Raw genomic sequence first — 16,793 nt, forward strand, 5'->3', positions numbered from 1 at the left:
TATTAAGTTTTAAACAATTCTATCATGCTTTAATTTAATTTGGTATTCGTATTTTATAAATTTGTATTTATTATGATTTTTGTTTTTCTTAAAGTAAATTCCAGAGCTTTTGAGAACGTATGCATAATATTAAAAAATATTAAATTATTTATTTTACAGGTTATTTCAAACTAATAAAGTTTTTCCATTTCTATAAATTTTTTTTTTAAATTTTTAATTTTTAATCTACTTGCTTCCATTCACTAATATTTGGGATTACGTATGCAACAGCTGTTGTCTTGCTGTAGTGATTGAGTTAGGTCGCAGCGACGTTGAAACAGCGACGGCAGTATCGTCAGCATCAGCAGTGGTTTTTACTCCATATAAAGAAAACAACGATATTTTCGACATTACTTCTATTTTTTTCACTTCGTAATTATGAATAAATTCGTATGCAATGCGATTATTTAATTAAATTGTAATTAATTAAAGTAATAATAGTAATAATTCATATTACAACTTTTCTGTGTATAAAACACACAGCGCACAATTCTTGTTGGTTTTTAAATTTTGTTTAATATTATTTTTTTTTTTTTTATTTTTCTTTAATAAGTAATAATTTTTCTTTAGTAATAGCATTTACTAAATTCATTGTGGTATTTAGTGCAAATTTTAATTGACAATTTAATACAAAAACAATAATGAATTATTGCACTTTACTTTTCACTCAAAGCACACATGAGTAAACTTTGTTTTTTTTTTTTGTGTTGTTGTTGTTATAAAGGGTTTAATTTTTGTATTGTTGTTTGGTTTATGCACTGAAATTTTTCAACAATTGCAGTAATGCATTATTACAAATTTTCTGTTTAATTTTACACTTTAATATAGTTGAAAAATTTTTTTTTATATAGCCATAAACAAAGCCAGAAAATCTGTCACGGTCGCCATGTAGTGATGATTCCCGTATACCGATTTGTTTCAATCGGTATACGGGATTGAATTATTCAATTATGTTTTAAGACTGTTTTATTAATTAAAATCTTTTTACAAAGTTGGTATTTGTGGAGGAGCACTGTGCGTTAGCATACTGTGAGAATTTGCTGAATTGGCGTCTTCACACGCCAGCCCAAACACTATCGTCAAACGGACGGTAGGGGCTCATATTGCAAAAATGCAATAAAGGTATAATAAATATCAGCATACTTATTTACTCACATAGTGTATGCTTATGCACGCTACAATTGACACCACTCGTTCTGACAATTATTTCTATTTTTCTTATTGTTTTTTTTTAATTGATATTTTTCTTTAATTGCCATTTTTTTTGTTTTTGTTTTTTAACTTTCTGTTTGTAATATTTATTTTTCTATTCTAAATTTCTAAATTTTTAATCTTAAATTTAAAATTTTTTTATTCTTTAATTTAATCTATGTTTTAATTAAATTTCTTCTCTTTCTTTCTTATATTTTTGATTTTATACTTTTTTTTTTGCTTTATTATTTAATAATTTGTAAATTGTTATATATTGAGAAAATAATACCTCTTTTTATCTCTTTTTTTTTTGTTAGTTTTTAAGTTAGTTATACGATGATGCAATAAAAGGGTTTTTTGACCTTTAAAGCATTTTTTAAATAAATAAAAGAAAATATTATAAACAATTTATTGAAAATAGTATAAAAAATAGTACTACTTATTGTATTCCTACTTACTATACAAATAATTCGACATATCTTCTTCAGATGGAATGTATCTCTTCCTAGAAACATACATATATGGTTTTACATAAAAAACCGCAATGAATAAACAGACGTCTTCAAGTGCTCGCTTATCCTTGGTGCTAGTTTTAAACTGTGATTACAACAAACATATCTTCAAAGAGTAAATAGCTCTAGCCATCCACCTTGCTTGATGCATCGTTCCATGAGGTCTAATTTTAATTTTTTTTCACTGTCTCCTAAGAAAATAATAGATAGTTCAATCAGTTCCCGATAATTGTCACGTCCAATGGTTTTTTGCAGCTCTTGATTATAAAATGTCAACAAATCTTCTATTGTTGTTTTACAAAAACGTCGTGTGACGATATCGGTATATGATTCATAGTTTCCAGTTTCTAAACTTTTTGAACAGTGGGATATCGGGGCTACTTGTGACTTGGTGGATTTTTGTTTCCAACACACATTTTAAAACCAGTTCGTAAACGTGATGGCGGCAAGCAAAGAGTAGTAATTCCCTGTCTAATTTTTGTTCCAAAAGTATACAAGATTCTTTCAATCGCATTGTATTAGACGCAGTTGTGTCACACCATATTATTTTTACTTTATCATTAAGGTTCCAGTCATAAAGTGCATTCAACACAGCTTCAGTTTGATCCTGGCCGAAGGAGCTCTCCAGTATGGATACAGCTAGAAGCTGTTCCTTTTTTCCAAATGAAATTAGAATTAGCAGGAGTTATTCTGTAGAACTTCTCACGTGAAGTCCAGGTAATAATTTCCTATCCCAGTGATCGGTCACCATTTCAGACATATTATTCTGAAAATCTGATTTTATGGATTCCGCTCTAACTTTTCGACTCTGTGTGCGAATACGCTTTCATCATCAGAGCTGGGAAGTTTATCGTAAAGTTCTTGGATTTGAATAGAATCATGCATAGTAACAGATGACGATAAACCTTTGAAACACATATGTTCACATTTTTTTTCTTTTCATTTAATTTCCTTTATCTTGCTCCTTCTTCTTTTTCGGCTAATTTTTTGTCTACACCCGCTAAACACCCTGGACGCCCTGGTTCTCTTTGTTTTGTACAAAATATCTTATCTTCTTTAATTTTCATCCGTTCAAAAGCATCAGCGTGTGCTATATTAAATAAATTATCTAAATTGTTCTTAAAATCGTCCTCACGGCGCTTGTAAATATCTTGTATTTTTTTAGAATTTTTTTGTAACTCTCTCCATGCATGGTGAAGATCCACAAGTTTTTTTACACAGTTAGGTAAAGATCTGGTAGGTATTCTAACTTTTTCCCAAAATATAATACACTCCCGAATGGCGAGATTAGCGCTTTCACTAACAGTCAATTTAACTTCGCGAATGTTAAAAAAAGTACTACAAGAACTTGATGATTATATGGTAACTTTGCGCTTGTTATTTGATCATTTACGTCACCAACTAAGAAACACATTTTTTATTGCTTCTTAATTCCAATGCCATCTTTTAAATGTAAAATAATACGTATTAATCGCGAGAATAATTTAAAACAAATGTCGTGAATATGCACCGCTATTACCGCGTATCATATATGAACATAATTCGATGAAAGTAGGCACGGGTTATCGTACTGTAAATAAGGTAAAAATTTATTTTCGAATATTTTAGATGCACATGAACAAAACTAAGACCTATGCGTTAGAAATTTAAAACTTCGAAAACTAAGGGACCCTAATATATATATATATATATATGTATATATATATACATTGTGGTTTTTCTGCAGAAGTTGTTCTGTCAATTTCCATTTGATGTATTTTATAAGCAAAAAAACTACTGACGCACAGAAAAAATATTTAGCAATATTCGAAAAACTAAAGAAGTTTAGAGTGTGTTTGGCATTAATTTTAAGTTGACATTTCTGTTCGAAGGTTTGACATTTTCTACCATAAATGTAATTATAACGATTTTCACGATTTTTGACACGGATTAGCAAGAAGAAAATGCATCAGTCAACTTAGTTCGATATTTGATGATAAAATACCACATCCAATGACTGTAAAGCGCTGGTTAAACGAGTTTGAGTGTGAATTTGATTTTCAATACGACGAATTTCTGACTTTCGAATTTCTGACATTGATGCAGTGCTAGAAATTATGGAGATGGATTGGTATGTTGTATACCGAGATACAGTGGCGTCCTTGGGATCAGTATACATTCAATTTTATATATGCATTTAGCTGTCAGAAAGAATTGTTTCCATTGGATTACGCATAATTTAAAAATTGCTCAAAAGAAGATACGTAATGATTAGTGCAAGGAAATGCTGAAAAATAGGACCGAGGAAAATTAAAACACGTCTACATTATCGTGACAGATGACGAATCATGCTTCTGAGCTCGAAACAAACCAGCAATCTATTGTTTGGGTCTACCAAAATGAGCAGCACCCGACATAATCATGTTGCAACTGTACCATTTGAGCAATGTAGAACGGTTAGTTCTTAGTGGTACACAATCATTTGTTTGCCTGAAGTTTTTGTAGAATTGAAAAAATCAATCGTCGAAGGAAGATTACCCTCTACCACGACAATTCGAGTTTCCATACATCAGTTTAAATAAAAAAGTTTTTAGGCACTCAAAGCACTACATTAATAGATCATCCGTCTTACAGTTCCGACTTTTCTTTTTCTACACCCGAACAGGCCGTTGAGACATTCAAAACCCTGATTTTAAGGATACCAACATCACCAACATGCGGTGTTCGAAAATCCAGCATAGATCATCTCCGATAGGGGTTTCCTCTAGAACAATTTTATTTCTATTGCAAGGTGCAGATATTATACAATTCCAAATAAAAGCAGGTTTGACATGTGTCAATGACCAGCTCAACGCTGTCGTCAGCAACATTTTGGTTAAAAAAGTATTGATGATCTCACGAGACATTATCGTTGTACTGAAAAAGTACAACAAGCGATCAATTCTACATAATCTGAATATATTAAAATTATTTTTTTCAAATTAATGATTGGTGTAAAGATGAAAACTCAGTATGACATCAGTGCTTAACAGTTAATTAATGACGAGTTAAAGCTGCAATTTGATGATGACCGGCGATAGTTGCGTCAGCAAGCGAAACAACAATTTCAAAACATGGAAGCGAAAAATTGAATATCATGTCATTCACATCGAAAACTAGCAGTTTTTTCAAGAGAAGCGATTTAATAGCTTCTCGTTCTGTATTATACATAATGTCACACATCTTTGTATTGCGAGGTGATTTTTTATTGTTGATTTTTCTAAAGTTGGCCTTCAAACTAATATTCCATATAGAGGGATGGGTTTAATTATTTCAGGTTACTTTTAACTTTTGCAATGCTTCACTTGGTAGTCCTTTTAGTTGGTCACAGATTGTCTCATGTTTGTTTGGCTAATTGACCAAGAACAAGTCGATTGAAATACAACTCTCATTTTAGTAGTTTGGTTTGATACCTCTATATTTTTCTTTAAATTCAGATATCCACACGATATTTATAGATATAAGAAATATAATATAAGAAATATAACTTATTCTGTTTCATATATGGCATTGAATTATTTAATTTCTTCATATTCATATATCTGCAAGAAAATATTTCAAAATAAAATCAGATTGTTATTGCATTAAAATTTATAAACAGTATTTAGGTTACCGTGCTTTTCTATTTACTAATGGCACTAGGTTAGATTATGGTAATATTGCAGTCGATATGATTAAAAAACTTATTAAAAGTTTTTATTAATTAACTTATCTTTAATTAATGAAAAATATAACCCAATTCAAGCGATTTCTATTCATCGACAACTTCAAACAAAAAAAATAAATAATGCTTGTATATTAATGACATTATTATTATCACATAAAAATAAACAATATTTATATTATCTTTCAGAAAACAGTGGAGAACAACAAAATATTATAACATCTGAAGAAAAATTCACAAAGCTGAAACTTATGTATGCACAAATTAGAGATGAACATATCCACCTATTACGACAGGTCTGTATTTAAAATATGTATAAGTAGTAATTTATTTTATAAACAGTCTTAACATGAAGAAGGTTACAATTTATTTTTTCATAACTTAACATATATTGTTACGAGATTAATATTAATTTTAAAATATAATAACTAAAATAAAATTGAACAACTTCAACTCATTTTATTTCAATCAAAGTAAACTAATTTTATTTTTATTTTTGTGGTTATTTATATAAATACCGCCAACGTTTCAAAGTTTATTTGACTTCTTTCCCAAGCCGCAGTAATATTATAACTGCTTTTGGGCACATACAAAGTTGTTATTTACACTAGAATCTGTTTACAAATTTAATTTTAAACATTGAAATATTGGCTATTGGCAAAGTAGCCACAAAACAATTAAATTTAACAATAAGTATTATTTATCTACATAGGTTGGTCATTACTAGCCATTGTTTGATAAGAACACACGCAACTAGATTGGGTAGTCGCAATAGGGGTTTCTCAGTTATCGAATATTTATATAATTGCTCGTTTGTTGTTACATGTCCAAATTAATGCATATATATTTGTGTTGCAAATGAAATTGAAACGAGGTTATCAAACGAGGAAATATCTATGACAATTAAAGACACAATAATAGAAGTAGCAAACAATGAAGGCGTGGTCAGATCTAGAAGGATAGAAGTTTGGATGACGAGTGAAATCCTGGCATTAGTGGACGAATGAAATCGGTATAAAAATAAAGATACTCGCAAATATAAGGATATACACAGATATATATGTCTTCTTATTATACAAGCAGAAGACGGGTTTTACAAAAACGAATGTGATGAGAAAAGGATATAGGATTTATTTAAATTACACAAGGAAATTAAAAATATGACGACTTTTAATAAAAGAAAGAGAAGCACACTAATGGATAAGGAAGGTAAATACATAACAGAAAAAGACGAAACACTTCGCATGTGGGAAAGCTATATCCAAACTCTCTTTGCGAGCAATCGATCATCCGTGCTATCCGATCTAACAGTTGATTCAGGTCCAAATATATTCTTTGATGAAGTTCAAAAAGCAATAGATGGTGTACCAACAGAATAGAATACCAACAGAATTGGTGAAATTATTCAAGCACAATGGCGTACTAAATTTAACAAGATTTTTTAATAAAATTTATTAGATTATTAGATTTATTAGGTTAGATATCCAATGATTGGCTGCAATCTATGTTTATTACGATTCCAAAGAAAACTACATGTGCAGATTTTAGAACAGTCAGCTTGATGAGTCATGTGTCAAAAATATTCCTCCGAATTATACATAATTGAATTTATCCAAAACTTAAGAAACAAATGAGTGATACTAAGTTTGGTTTTCGCAAAGGGCTTGGTGTAAGAGACGCCTTGTGTGGAATACGAGTCCTAATAGAACAATGCCGAGACTATAACAGGGATGTCTTTTTACATTTTACATTAGCACTACCGATTAGATGAAAAGGATATCCGAATAATAGCAAACTTATACTGGAAACAGATGCATACATTTCCGTACTCATAAACAATTTGAGGTACGCCGATGATACAGTGCTTAATGCCGATTCTCTAGAGAACTTACAGTATCTTTTAGACGTTGTTGCATTGAAGTGCATAAAATACAGCTTATAATTAAATTCCAGTAAAACCCAATATATGGTGGTGAGCAAACGACCTATTTCTGGAGGTAGACTGTCAGTATGTGGCTGATTCATAAAAAGAACAAATAAGTATAACAACTTGGAATGCCAGCTTGATGAGCAATGGGAAAACTATATAGAAACTCGCATCCAAATTGAAAAAGTAAGGTCTTCTTTTATTATAATGAAAAACTTGATGTGTTCCCGGGAACTGTCGTTACCGCTCAGAATAAAAATACTGCGATATTATATATTCTCTATACTCCTCTACGGGACAGAGACCTGGTCGATGTCTGTTGCTCGAGGCCATTAAAATGTGGTGCTATTGACGCATGTTTAAAATAAGGTGACTGAAAGATTTACAAATGCAGAGGTACTTTGGCGTGTCAACAAAGAGATAGAAATAAAAATTACAAAATTCCAATTAGAAATAAAATTGTAAAACAATAATAAAGTTATTAAACTTATCTACTCATTCTTCTCTTAAAATTCGGCTGCATATACACGTCGAACTATAACAAAGGTTCTTAGTTTGGTATCTAGAATTGTTTCTAACACTATCTTATATATCGCTTATTTATATGTTTAAAACCTTTATGTCTTCCCATATATAGGGAACCGTAATGCCTCAAACCGTAATATTACTGTAATACTTTAATTCTTAAACGAAATTACACTAATAAAAATAGTTTACAGTTACTTTTTCACTCATATATGATATTTATTTTCAAACAAAGATATACAAATATTTTTTAAATTATTTATTGAAACATTACATTTACAAACAAACATATTCGTATTCTATCTTTTAAAAAATAATTAAACAATTTTTACACGAATGAACTTAAACGTAAAATTTTACTTTAAAAAATTTCAGTTCCAAAATTTGATTTAATTCACATAATAAATTTAATAATGAAAATTCAAACTTTTTAAATTTTTTTTTTTTTTGGCACCAAATAAAAAAGTGAATCAATTTAATATTTAAGGACTAATAATCTCGTTAAAAAAGGCAAACCTCAAGAAATAGCAGAAACACCTATGCTCTTTACAGGGCAAGAGTAACTTTTTCTTCTATCAAAGTTTCGTTTACAGCCAAAGTTTATCTTTTGTTGAATAAAAACGTAGTTTAAAGTTAATGTAAGATAAAAGATAACACTATATTATCAATATTTGTTTCCTATATTATCAATCGAGAACTTTTGTTTTTCTTGCTTCTACCTCGCAAAATTTCGAAAAATTCTACCTTGAGAAAATCTGCCCTTAGCGAAAATTTCTGCTTCTACCTCGCAGTCTATATTTGAGTTACACGTGAAAATTTATATATCGTAGTTTAACGAAGCCGCTGAATTTGTATGCACTAAATTATGTAAAGTCATAGTATAGCTCATACAGTTCATTGTTCCATATAATTCGCTGCTCCTCGCTAACGCGTAAGGGACCATTTTTATTTTTTGTGTTTGGTTTATAAGTTACTCTATTGAATTGTTGTGGATTAAAGTGTCACTTAAAAAAATGTCACATGTGATTTGCGTTCTGTCATGTGTAATAATAAATTTGTTCAAATATAAATTTATTATTTTTTTTTTGAATCAGACTTTCATTCGATATAATATATTTCTTCTCTTTTTAATTCAGCAGGAAGAAATCTGCTCATTAGTAGGCATCCGAGAATGCCGAGACAAAAATAATTTGTGAGACTTTTGTTTGGGTTGACCCACGTCAATGCTTAGAAAATATTATGACACATTCAAGTGTGTCATATCGACATGTGCAGAATAGTAGCACAGAAAAGAAAAGTGTCAAATAGCAATTGCATACTTGCTATGACCAAATATTCTACTTGCATTGCGGTGGTTCTTCCGTGTGCGATCGCATTACATATTACATTAGTTAATATAAAATAATTTGTGCATAAGCACTTTCAAAAATACATAACATAATTTATTGTTTGTTTTTGTTTACATTGATGCGCTATACACAGCACATGGTTTGATATGAAAAGAATTCTTGCCTCTGGCATCAAAATGCCGAAGGCGTTATAAAATAAAGAAATTCAAGAGGATTTAGCATTTGGCATCAAAATACCGGTTGCGTAATATTCTACAGAAATACAGGAGAATTTAGCTTATAACATCAAAATAATTATAATTTCCTAGAGAGACGGCGTTATAATTTCCTAGAGAGACTTAGGTACTGCGTTGGTGCTTACCTCGTCGGTGTGTTGGCGCTAAGAGATTTTTCATACAAATTAGGCTTATATTTATATGAAAAATCACCATTTTTTTACTTTCTGCACGCATATCCGCACATGTCATTTTTTGCACATTTAAAGGTTGATCGAAATTTTGTCTAATTTTTGCATTACATTGCAAATTAACCTTTTCTTGAAGCTTGCCTTGCCTTGTGCTGGCTGAGCATGTGGGTTTTGCTGCTACTTTATAAAACTGGTTCGTTCAATTTATGAATGAATGGTGCATAGTGGTGGTTGTTTAATAATTGCATTTATTTATTATAATAAAATAAATACTAATCCGTAAGTAAAAGATATACATGTATATGGGTGATTCTTTTACAAACCGGACGGATTTTGGCAAAAAATGACCTCATGACCTCTGATTTGTCTGAAATTTTTTTTATGAGCTCTTTTCATAAAATAAGAAGACCCATATCTCGGAAAAAAATTTGTGATTTTTTTCCTAGGAGATATGGACTCATGGGGTTTTGAGAATTGGCATTGTAGACACATTTTCAAATGGGTGTATCTCAAGTTCTATAAAAGATAGAAACTTGAAATTTACAACGTTTCAAAGATAATTGATTGTACTTTTACGAAATTTGTTAAACAATTAAAATAGTTTATATTTAAGTACTAATATTAACCGTTAAATTTAAAAAAAAAATTTTCTCAAAACATTAGCTAAATTTTCATTTTTTATATTTTATTTACATTCAGTTTTAAATTCTTTGAAGTCTTTCTTTGAAATTTTTTAATATTTTTTTTCTTCCGCAAAATACATCAAGCACATGCGTACTACATTTCCATTGAATGAATTTTCAAAAAATATGCTACAAATAGTCTTATATGATATTATTGATTTCGATTAGTAATAAAATTCTACATAAATCTCAAAAATTTCTGGACGATATTGTCATTAGAAGTACTTTTAAAAATTTATTTATCCTTCATATTAGACCAAACACATACACACGATTCTTCAGTAAAAAAAAACGGATTATATCACACAAATTTTTTTATTTTACTTTTGATTCAGATTAATGTATAAATTCTACTTAAAAAATAAATATTTTCAGTGTAATATTCCTTTTAGAAGTAATTAAAAAAAATTAATTTATCAGGCGTCCTTCACATTGCTCATACGCACCATAATACCATTAAATCAATTTTCGAAGAAAAACTATACCAAAATGTTTGCTCTTTATTTCTAAAATAAATGTATACATAAAATATTAACATGTTAAATTAGTTCCGAATCATTTCTGTTTTTAAATTATGAATTTTAACATAATTAAACCGTTTAATAAACTTTTTTCTTATATAGATGAATTAAAAAGTTAATTAGTTTCTTACTATCCGAACTATCTAGATAACTGCAGCACATAATCACACCTACCTTTTTCGGTGAAGTGTTATTTTGCTACAGTTGGAAAAATACTCTGCACAGGTAAGAAATATATATTACGATATTATTTTTATTCTGTATGAGTTGCCCCGCTTTGCCCATCTAAAAATCTGGTCACCTTAAAGTACCACGAAAACATGTTATATTAAAACGTAATCACGAAATTCTTTACACTTCATTTAGTGTCACTTATGAATTTCTTTCTCTACAAAGCGGCACCACTCTCAATTATTGTTTTTATACCTCATCAGCACTCGATTTGCTTTATTTCATTCAAGAGAATATAATAGATGTTGACTACCTTCGCTAACCTCTCCAAAACAGAAAGTTCATTTTCTGCTCTCTGAAAACGTATTGAACATCCTTACATGCGGCTTGGTCGCCATATACTAATGAATATACATTTAAAAGAATTTGATGTTTTTTTTATTTAAAAATAAGTAAAAAAAGGTCAAAATAAGAAAAAATGTTTAGCTTAGCACTTCAGGGATTTATAATAAACATATTGCACTGCATAACAATGATTTAATAAAATGCAATTCTAACAATCTTTCGGGACGTATCACGCTCCGTATGTGAGTTGCTAAAATTTATTCAAAAGATTGGAGAAGAAAGGCAGCTAAACAAATAGTCTATACTCTATAGGGTCAGTAGTACAAAATTGCAGTAGTACAGTAGAACAAAATTTTTAGGTACTAGCTCATTAGCTTTTCTCGTTGGTTCACTTCTATAAAGAAAAACACAACCGGGAACCTTTAGACGAAAGCAACAACAAACCACGGCTCAAGTAACACCATTCAATCTCCTCTTATATTACTTGTGTTTGTATATACAGTAATGTCGAGAACGTTACTTAAAGTGGGTCCGATGTAGGTCGGTTCCTAACCCCTATTAGGTTAACAAAGTTTACTTTAACATATAAAATTAAATAAGGACTCACCTTTGTCATTGATATCGATCATCCTCAAATTGTGTATGGAAATTGGAACCAGTCAACAGTACGGCAGTTCTAGTAAATTCTACTAGGTACACTAGGTTGTATACTATTTACAATAAAATCTTGCACAATTTCATTGTCCAAAAGTCTCAAAATTTATTTTAATTTCTTTTAAAATTTTTTATGAAATACACCAATTAGACCAAATTTAAAAACTTAAATTTATTGTCAAAACTTTGACACAAGAAAAAAGTAATGCTTTTTACTTTTAAAAAATCAAATTTTTTTTTTGATTTTTATGCGATCTTAATACAAATCATTTTTTATTATTTTTTGTTAATGAATTATATGTTTTTTTTTCAACAAGTCATATATTTTATTGTTTAAACAATGAACATTCTATTATTTTCGATTTTTACTAGACCAAACCATTTATGCAGAATAGGTCAGATAGAAGAATGTATCATTCTATTGTTGAAAGTGCGTAATATCTGCCCTATTGTTTTTGTTTAAGCATTGTTAAGCGCAGTTAAATAAATTAAAGTTTTGTTTAAAAAAGGAATTCTAATAAAAACATATATATTTGAAACGAAATAAAACATTTTTTAATTTCCCAATTATATAAAGTTAACAAATAGAACAAAAGTTCTGCCATATCAGTGGTCTTGAAATTGTTTCTTATATTTAATTATTCGTAAATCATTTTTTGAGACTGCTAGTAGCGTTGCTTGAGCTTGTACCTTGCCAAAGAACCTTGTACCAGAGTCAGTGTTCATTACCCAACTAACGCAAAGCTGTACTAATTTAATTGTCACCGAATGCGGCACTAAATTTCCGAATCCCTTTTTCATATGCAATTCTTTTTTTTAAGATACAGATTTCTCGTTAGTCCGAAATGTCTATGGTAACAGCGAATTCGCGCTTACTCAAACATGGATCTCTATGAACAATGTCGTAGACTTTCTTAATGACGTTCACGTTTAAACTCTAAAACTTATCGATGAGTTTCTGTTACTGATAAACCTTCTAAAACAAAGAACGTTATCACTGCACGATATTCGGGTTTTCCTTTGTGACAAAATCACCGACACGTCAATTTCAAATGGCTTATAAAAAAAATGGCTTATAAACATCTGAATGTGTTTAGACGTATAATGTGTTTGGCGTATAAATTTTGATTCTTCTACTGATTAATAAGTGTCGCTTTCAAAACTTTTTCAGCCAACCTGTATTGTAGTTTGAATGTAATATTTATTATTTTTTTTAGTTGATTGTGCAGAAATTTTAATTGCTCCACAATAATTTTGTGGTGTGTTGAAATTGTAAACCTTAACAACATTTGCTAACAAAGTTCGTTAAATTTACAAATATTTTATATAATATAAAATATAAATTATAAAATATAAATTATATTTAACATATAGCGAGTGCATAATGCGGTATTTTAAATAGTCAATGACATGATTTTTTCTATCGTTGAATTGGATAATTGTTAAATTGGCTATTCGCGATACTAGATACCTACTGTATATCAGTTTATATCAGGTTTTAGAAAAACACTGTGCTGTGCACAAAAATGCAAAGCATCACGTACAAATGTTGTGCGATTCGAAATAAAATTTTGCACCACAAATGTGGTGTGAGAAAATTTTTGTGCACATCTTAAGTGCACATCTTGTGTGCACAAACAAAACGCACATTTAACACGAATGTGGTGGAGTGAAATAAAACTCGCACACGCATTCGGTGTTTGTGCCGAAGTTATTTCGCACAGCACATTGTGTGTGAGGCAGCCAGCTTGCCCTCGCACACAACGTGTGCAGAAAAGAATACAAGGAGCACATTTTGTGTGCAGACTCGAAAATAAAAATGCACCCAAATGTGCGGAGACGAAATGTCTACTGCACATTTGTGTGAAATGATGATTTAAAAGCGCACAATATTACGATGAATAACGCAACAAAATAGTATGGAAGACTGATTTGCATTAATTTTCGTCTTAAGGCGAAATATTTTATTGAAAAAATGATTTTATATTTATATTTTAATTTTGAATTTATTATTAGATTCACATTTATTGCTTATATTACTTATTATTTTAAGGTTTATTAATTTAAAACATGGGAATAAAGTTAATTTCACAATGTACTTGAAGACTTTGTTATAATATAAAATATAAATAGTTTATGATATATGAGTTAAATAGGTACATGAATTTAATAAAGAAAGAGTATTTGTTTCGAAATGTTATAAGTAAAGAGTATCGGTTCTACATATCTTACTTTGAAAATATTAAATATATCATAAAATTTTAATTATCACCTAATCATCACTTAAAAATTAAAATAAACACGATAGAGTATTGCTTTTGTCCTTTAAGGTGTAAGTGACTGAGGCTTAGTATGTTTGTTTTTTACTTAATAGTATTTTACCTAATCTATTATTAGTATTCATTCATATATTTCTGTGGAAACTAATTGCTTTGTATTTAAAAATTTTGTGTCCTACCAAAAGAGTTAAAAATTTTACTTCCTTTTCATGTTTTTTAAGTTCACATTAACAAATCTAAGCATCCTGCTACCTGTTCAAGAAAATATTTTCCTAATCTTTCGTGTTTTTTATTAAAAGTTAGGTACTCTACCTATGTAAATACATATTATTTGGGAATAAAAAAATCTTCCTAAAATATGTTTTTATTTCTTTTAAACTGGTGCAAAACTTACCAAACAAATACTTTAAGTTTACTTACTAAATTTGCATTTAAAAATGCACAAAAGTTGGAAAGTAATATACAAAAAACTAATATTTTAAGTTAGAATACAAATTAGGTTAAGACAGTTATAATTTTTAGTCAACATTATAAATATTTAACAAAAATAATTATTTTAAATATTTGTTAATTTATGCAATTTTTAACATAAGTTACGATGCCAACGAACATAAATATTTATTTTTTCAAAATTTGCAACAAAATATTTCAAACAAAATTGTGTAAATCATGTAATTCATGTAATTTTTTTCCATCCTTGGGTGCAAGCGCAAAATCGCACATTTGTGCACATTTATGCAATAGCACATTTGTGCAATCGTAATATTAGCACCACATTTGTGTGCGAAGAGAATTTCGTTTCGCACAGTGCGATGCGAGCATAAAATGTTTTCGCACATCTGATTGTGCACATTTTTGTAAGTCAGTCGCACAGCACAAATATGTGTGCACAATCATCGCTTTGTGCGATGTGAAATTTGAAACCGCACAACAAATTTGAGTGCGTGCATTTTTTTTCTTAACACCACAAATGTGCTTATAAACTTTATATGCATAACCTCTAAGAAAGTTATTGAAAACAAAATACACACAATTTTATGATGCATTTTACTCTGCAATCTCGCGGCGATGGCATAAATTTTGTACTTGAAGTAATATAAATAAGATTGTATAATTATGTTATAGTTAATCTTTTTGAAACAATGTTAATATTTAGTAATTTAAACACCTTATAAACATCAACTTATTTTGATATGTTTCTGTAAATGATCAATTTATTTTTAAGTTAAAATAATTCTTACTAATAATATAAGTATAGTTCCGTTCGTTTTTTTACTTCATCTTATAATTAATCATCAATTAATTGTTTTGCAATAAATTCAAGAGTCATTATGATATTTATTAAAATTTTGTAAAGTAATATGCATTACTTTTATTGAAATTCAAGTTAAGCAGTTTGAAAGTAAAGTATTTCTTAATAACGTATTATTTACATAAACATAATTAATATACTAATTGTTATTTCACAGCATGGAGAAACAAATAAAATATTAAATACGGAGCGCCAAAATAACTCTTTACTTCAAAATGAATTAACGGAAAATAAAGTGCTAATTAGAGACATGGAATGTAAGTTAAATGTTGTTGAAAAACTAAAGAAACAAAATTCTCTTTTAGAGACTAATATTGCGGATTCGATAAATAAATATGATTCGCTTTTAATCGAAAATAAGAAATTAAAAACAGATCACTTGCAGCTAAAAATATTTCAGGAATCAAAATTAAGTGATCAAATCAAAGAAACAGAAAATTTAAAATTAACTTTAAAAGATTTAAACGAATCATTCCTTAAAGAATCCGAAGAACAAGAAAAAGAAAACACTGTTTTAAAATCCCAAATAAATAGTAAATTAGACGAAATTAAAAAAATTCAAGAAAAATGTGAATTTGAAGTAAATCATAAAGAAACTGAGCTTTTCAACATTAAAAAATCTCTTCAAAATTGTATTATACAGTTAAAGGTATTTGAATTTTCTATTACATTAAAATTTCTATTAACAACTATACTTTTTTTTAGGAAAAAGAACAGGAATACAAGTCCTTGATGAATTATAAAGATTCAATTGAATTACGTTACAACAATTTGAACTTGAGTAATGAAGCTTGTAAGGAACGAGTTATAAAAGCAGAATCGGAACTTGAAATTACTAAATCGAATAGGGAAACTGATAACAAAAGGCATAAAATGATGTTTATGTCATTAATAAGTTCTATATTAGAAACAAACAGATTTTTGTTAAACACTAAATTTGATGAGTCTTATGAAGAACCATTTAATAAATCCATAGCTGCTTGTAATGAAATTATAGAAACGTTGGATAAATTAGATAATATAACTACACAGCACTGCATAGATGACAGCCATTTGGGAGAATTAGCATTAAAATATACATCAATTGCTTGCAACAGTATTGTACTACATGAGAAATGCATTTTAATATCAAAAACTTCCACGGATATTTTACATATTGAAGGTAATATTGAAATAATTAATTTGTTGTGTTTATAA

General features: G+C 29.1%; 1 protein-coding gene across 1 annotated transcript; it reads left to right on the plus strand.

Annotated features, from left to right (window-relative positions):
• The first annotated feature begins 5,610 nt into the window (after positions 1–5,610).
• LOC119689460 (uncharacterized protein PFB0765w-like) lies at positions 5,611–16,793 on the plus strand. Its single transcript, XM_038104297.1, has 3 exons — positions 5,611–5,720; positions 15,754–16,245; positions 16,302–16,793. Exons 1-3 carry the CDS (start codon positions 5,676–5,678, stop codon positions 16,791–16,793), a joined length of 1,029 nt encoding a protein of 342 aa, XP_037960225.1. The 5' UTR covers positions 5,611–5,675.

This window comes from Teleopsis dalmanni, chromosome 1, assembly GCF_002237135.1.
Source record: "Teleopsis dalmanni isolate 2A chromosome 1, ASM223713v2, whole genome shotgun sequence".
In the NCBI taxonomy this organism is placed as follows: Eukaryota; Metazoa; Arthropoda; class Insecta; order Diptera; family Diopsidae; genus Teleopsis; species Teleopsis dalmanni.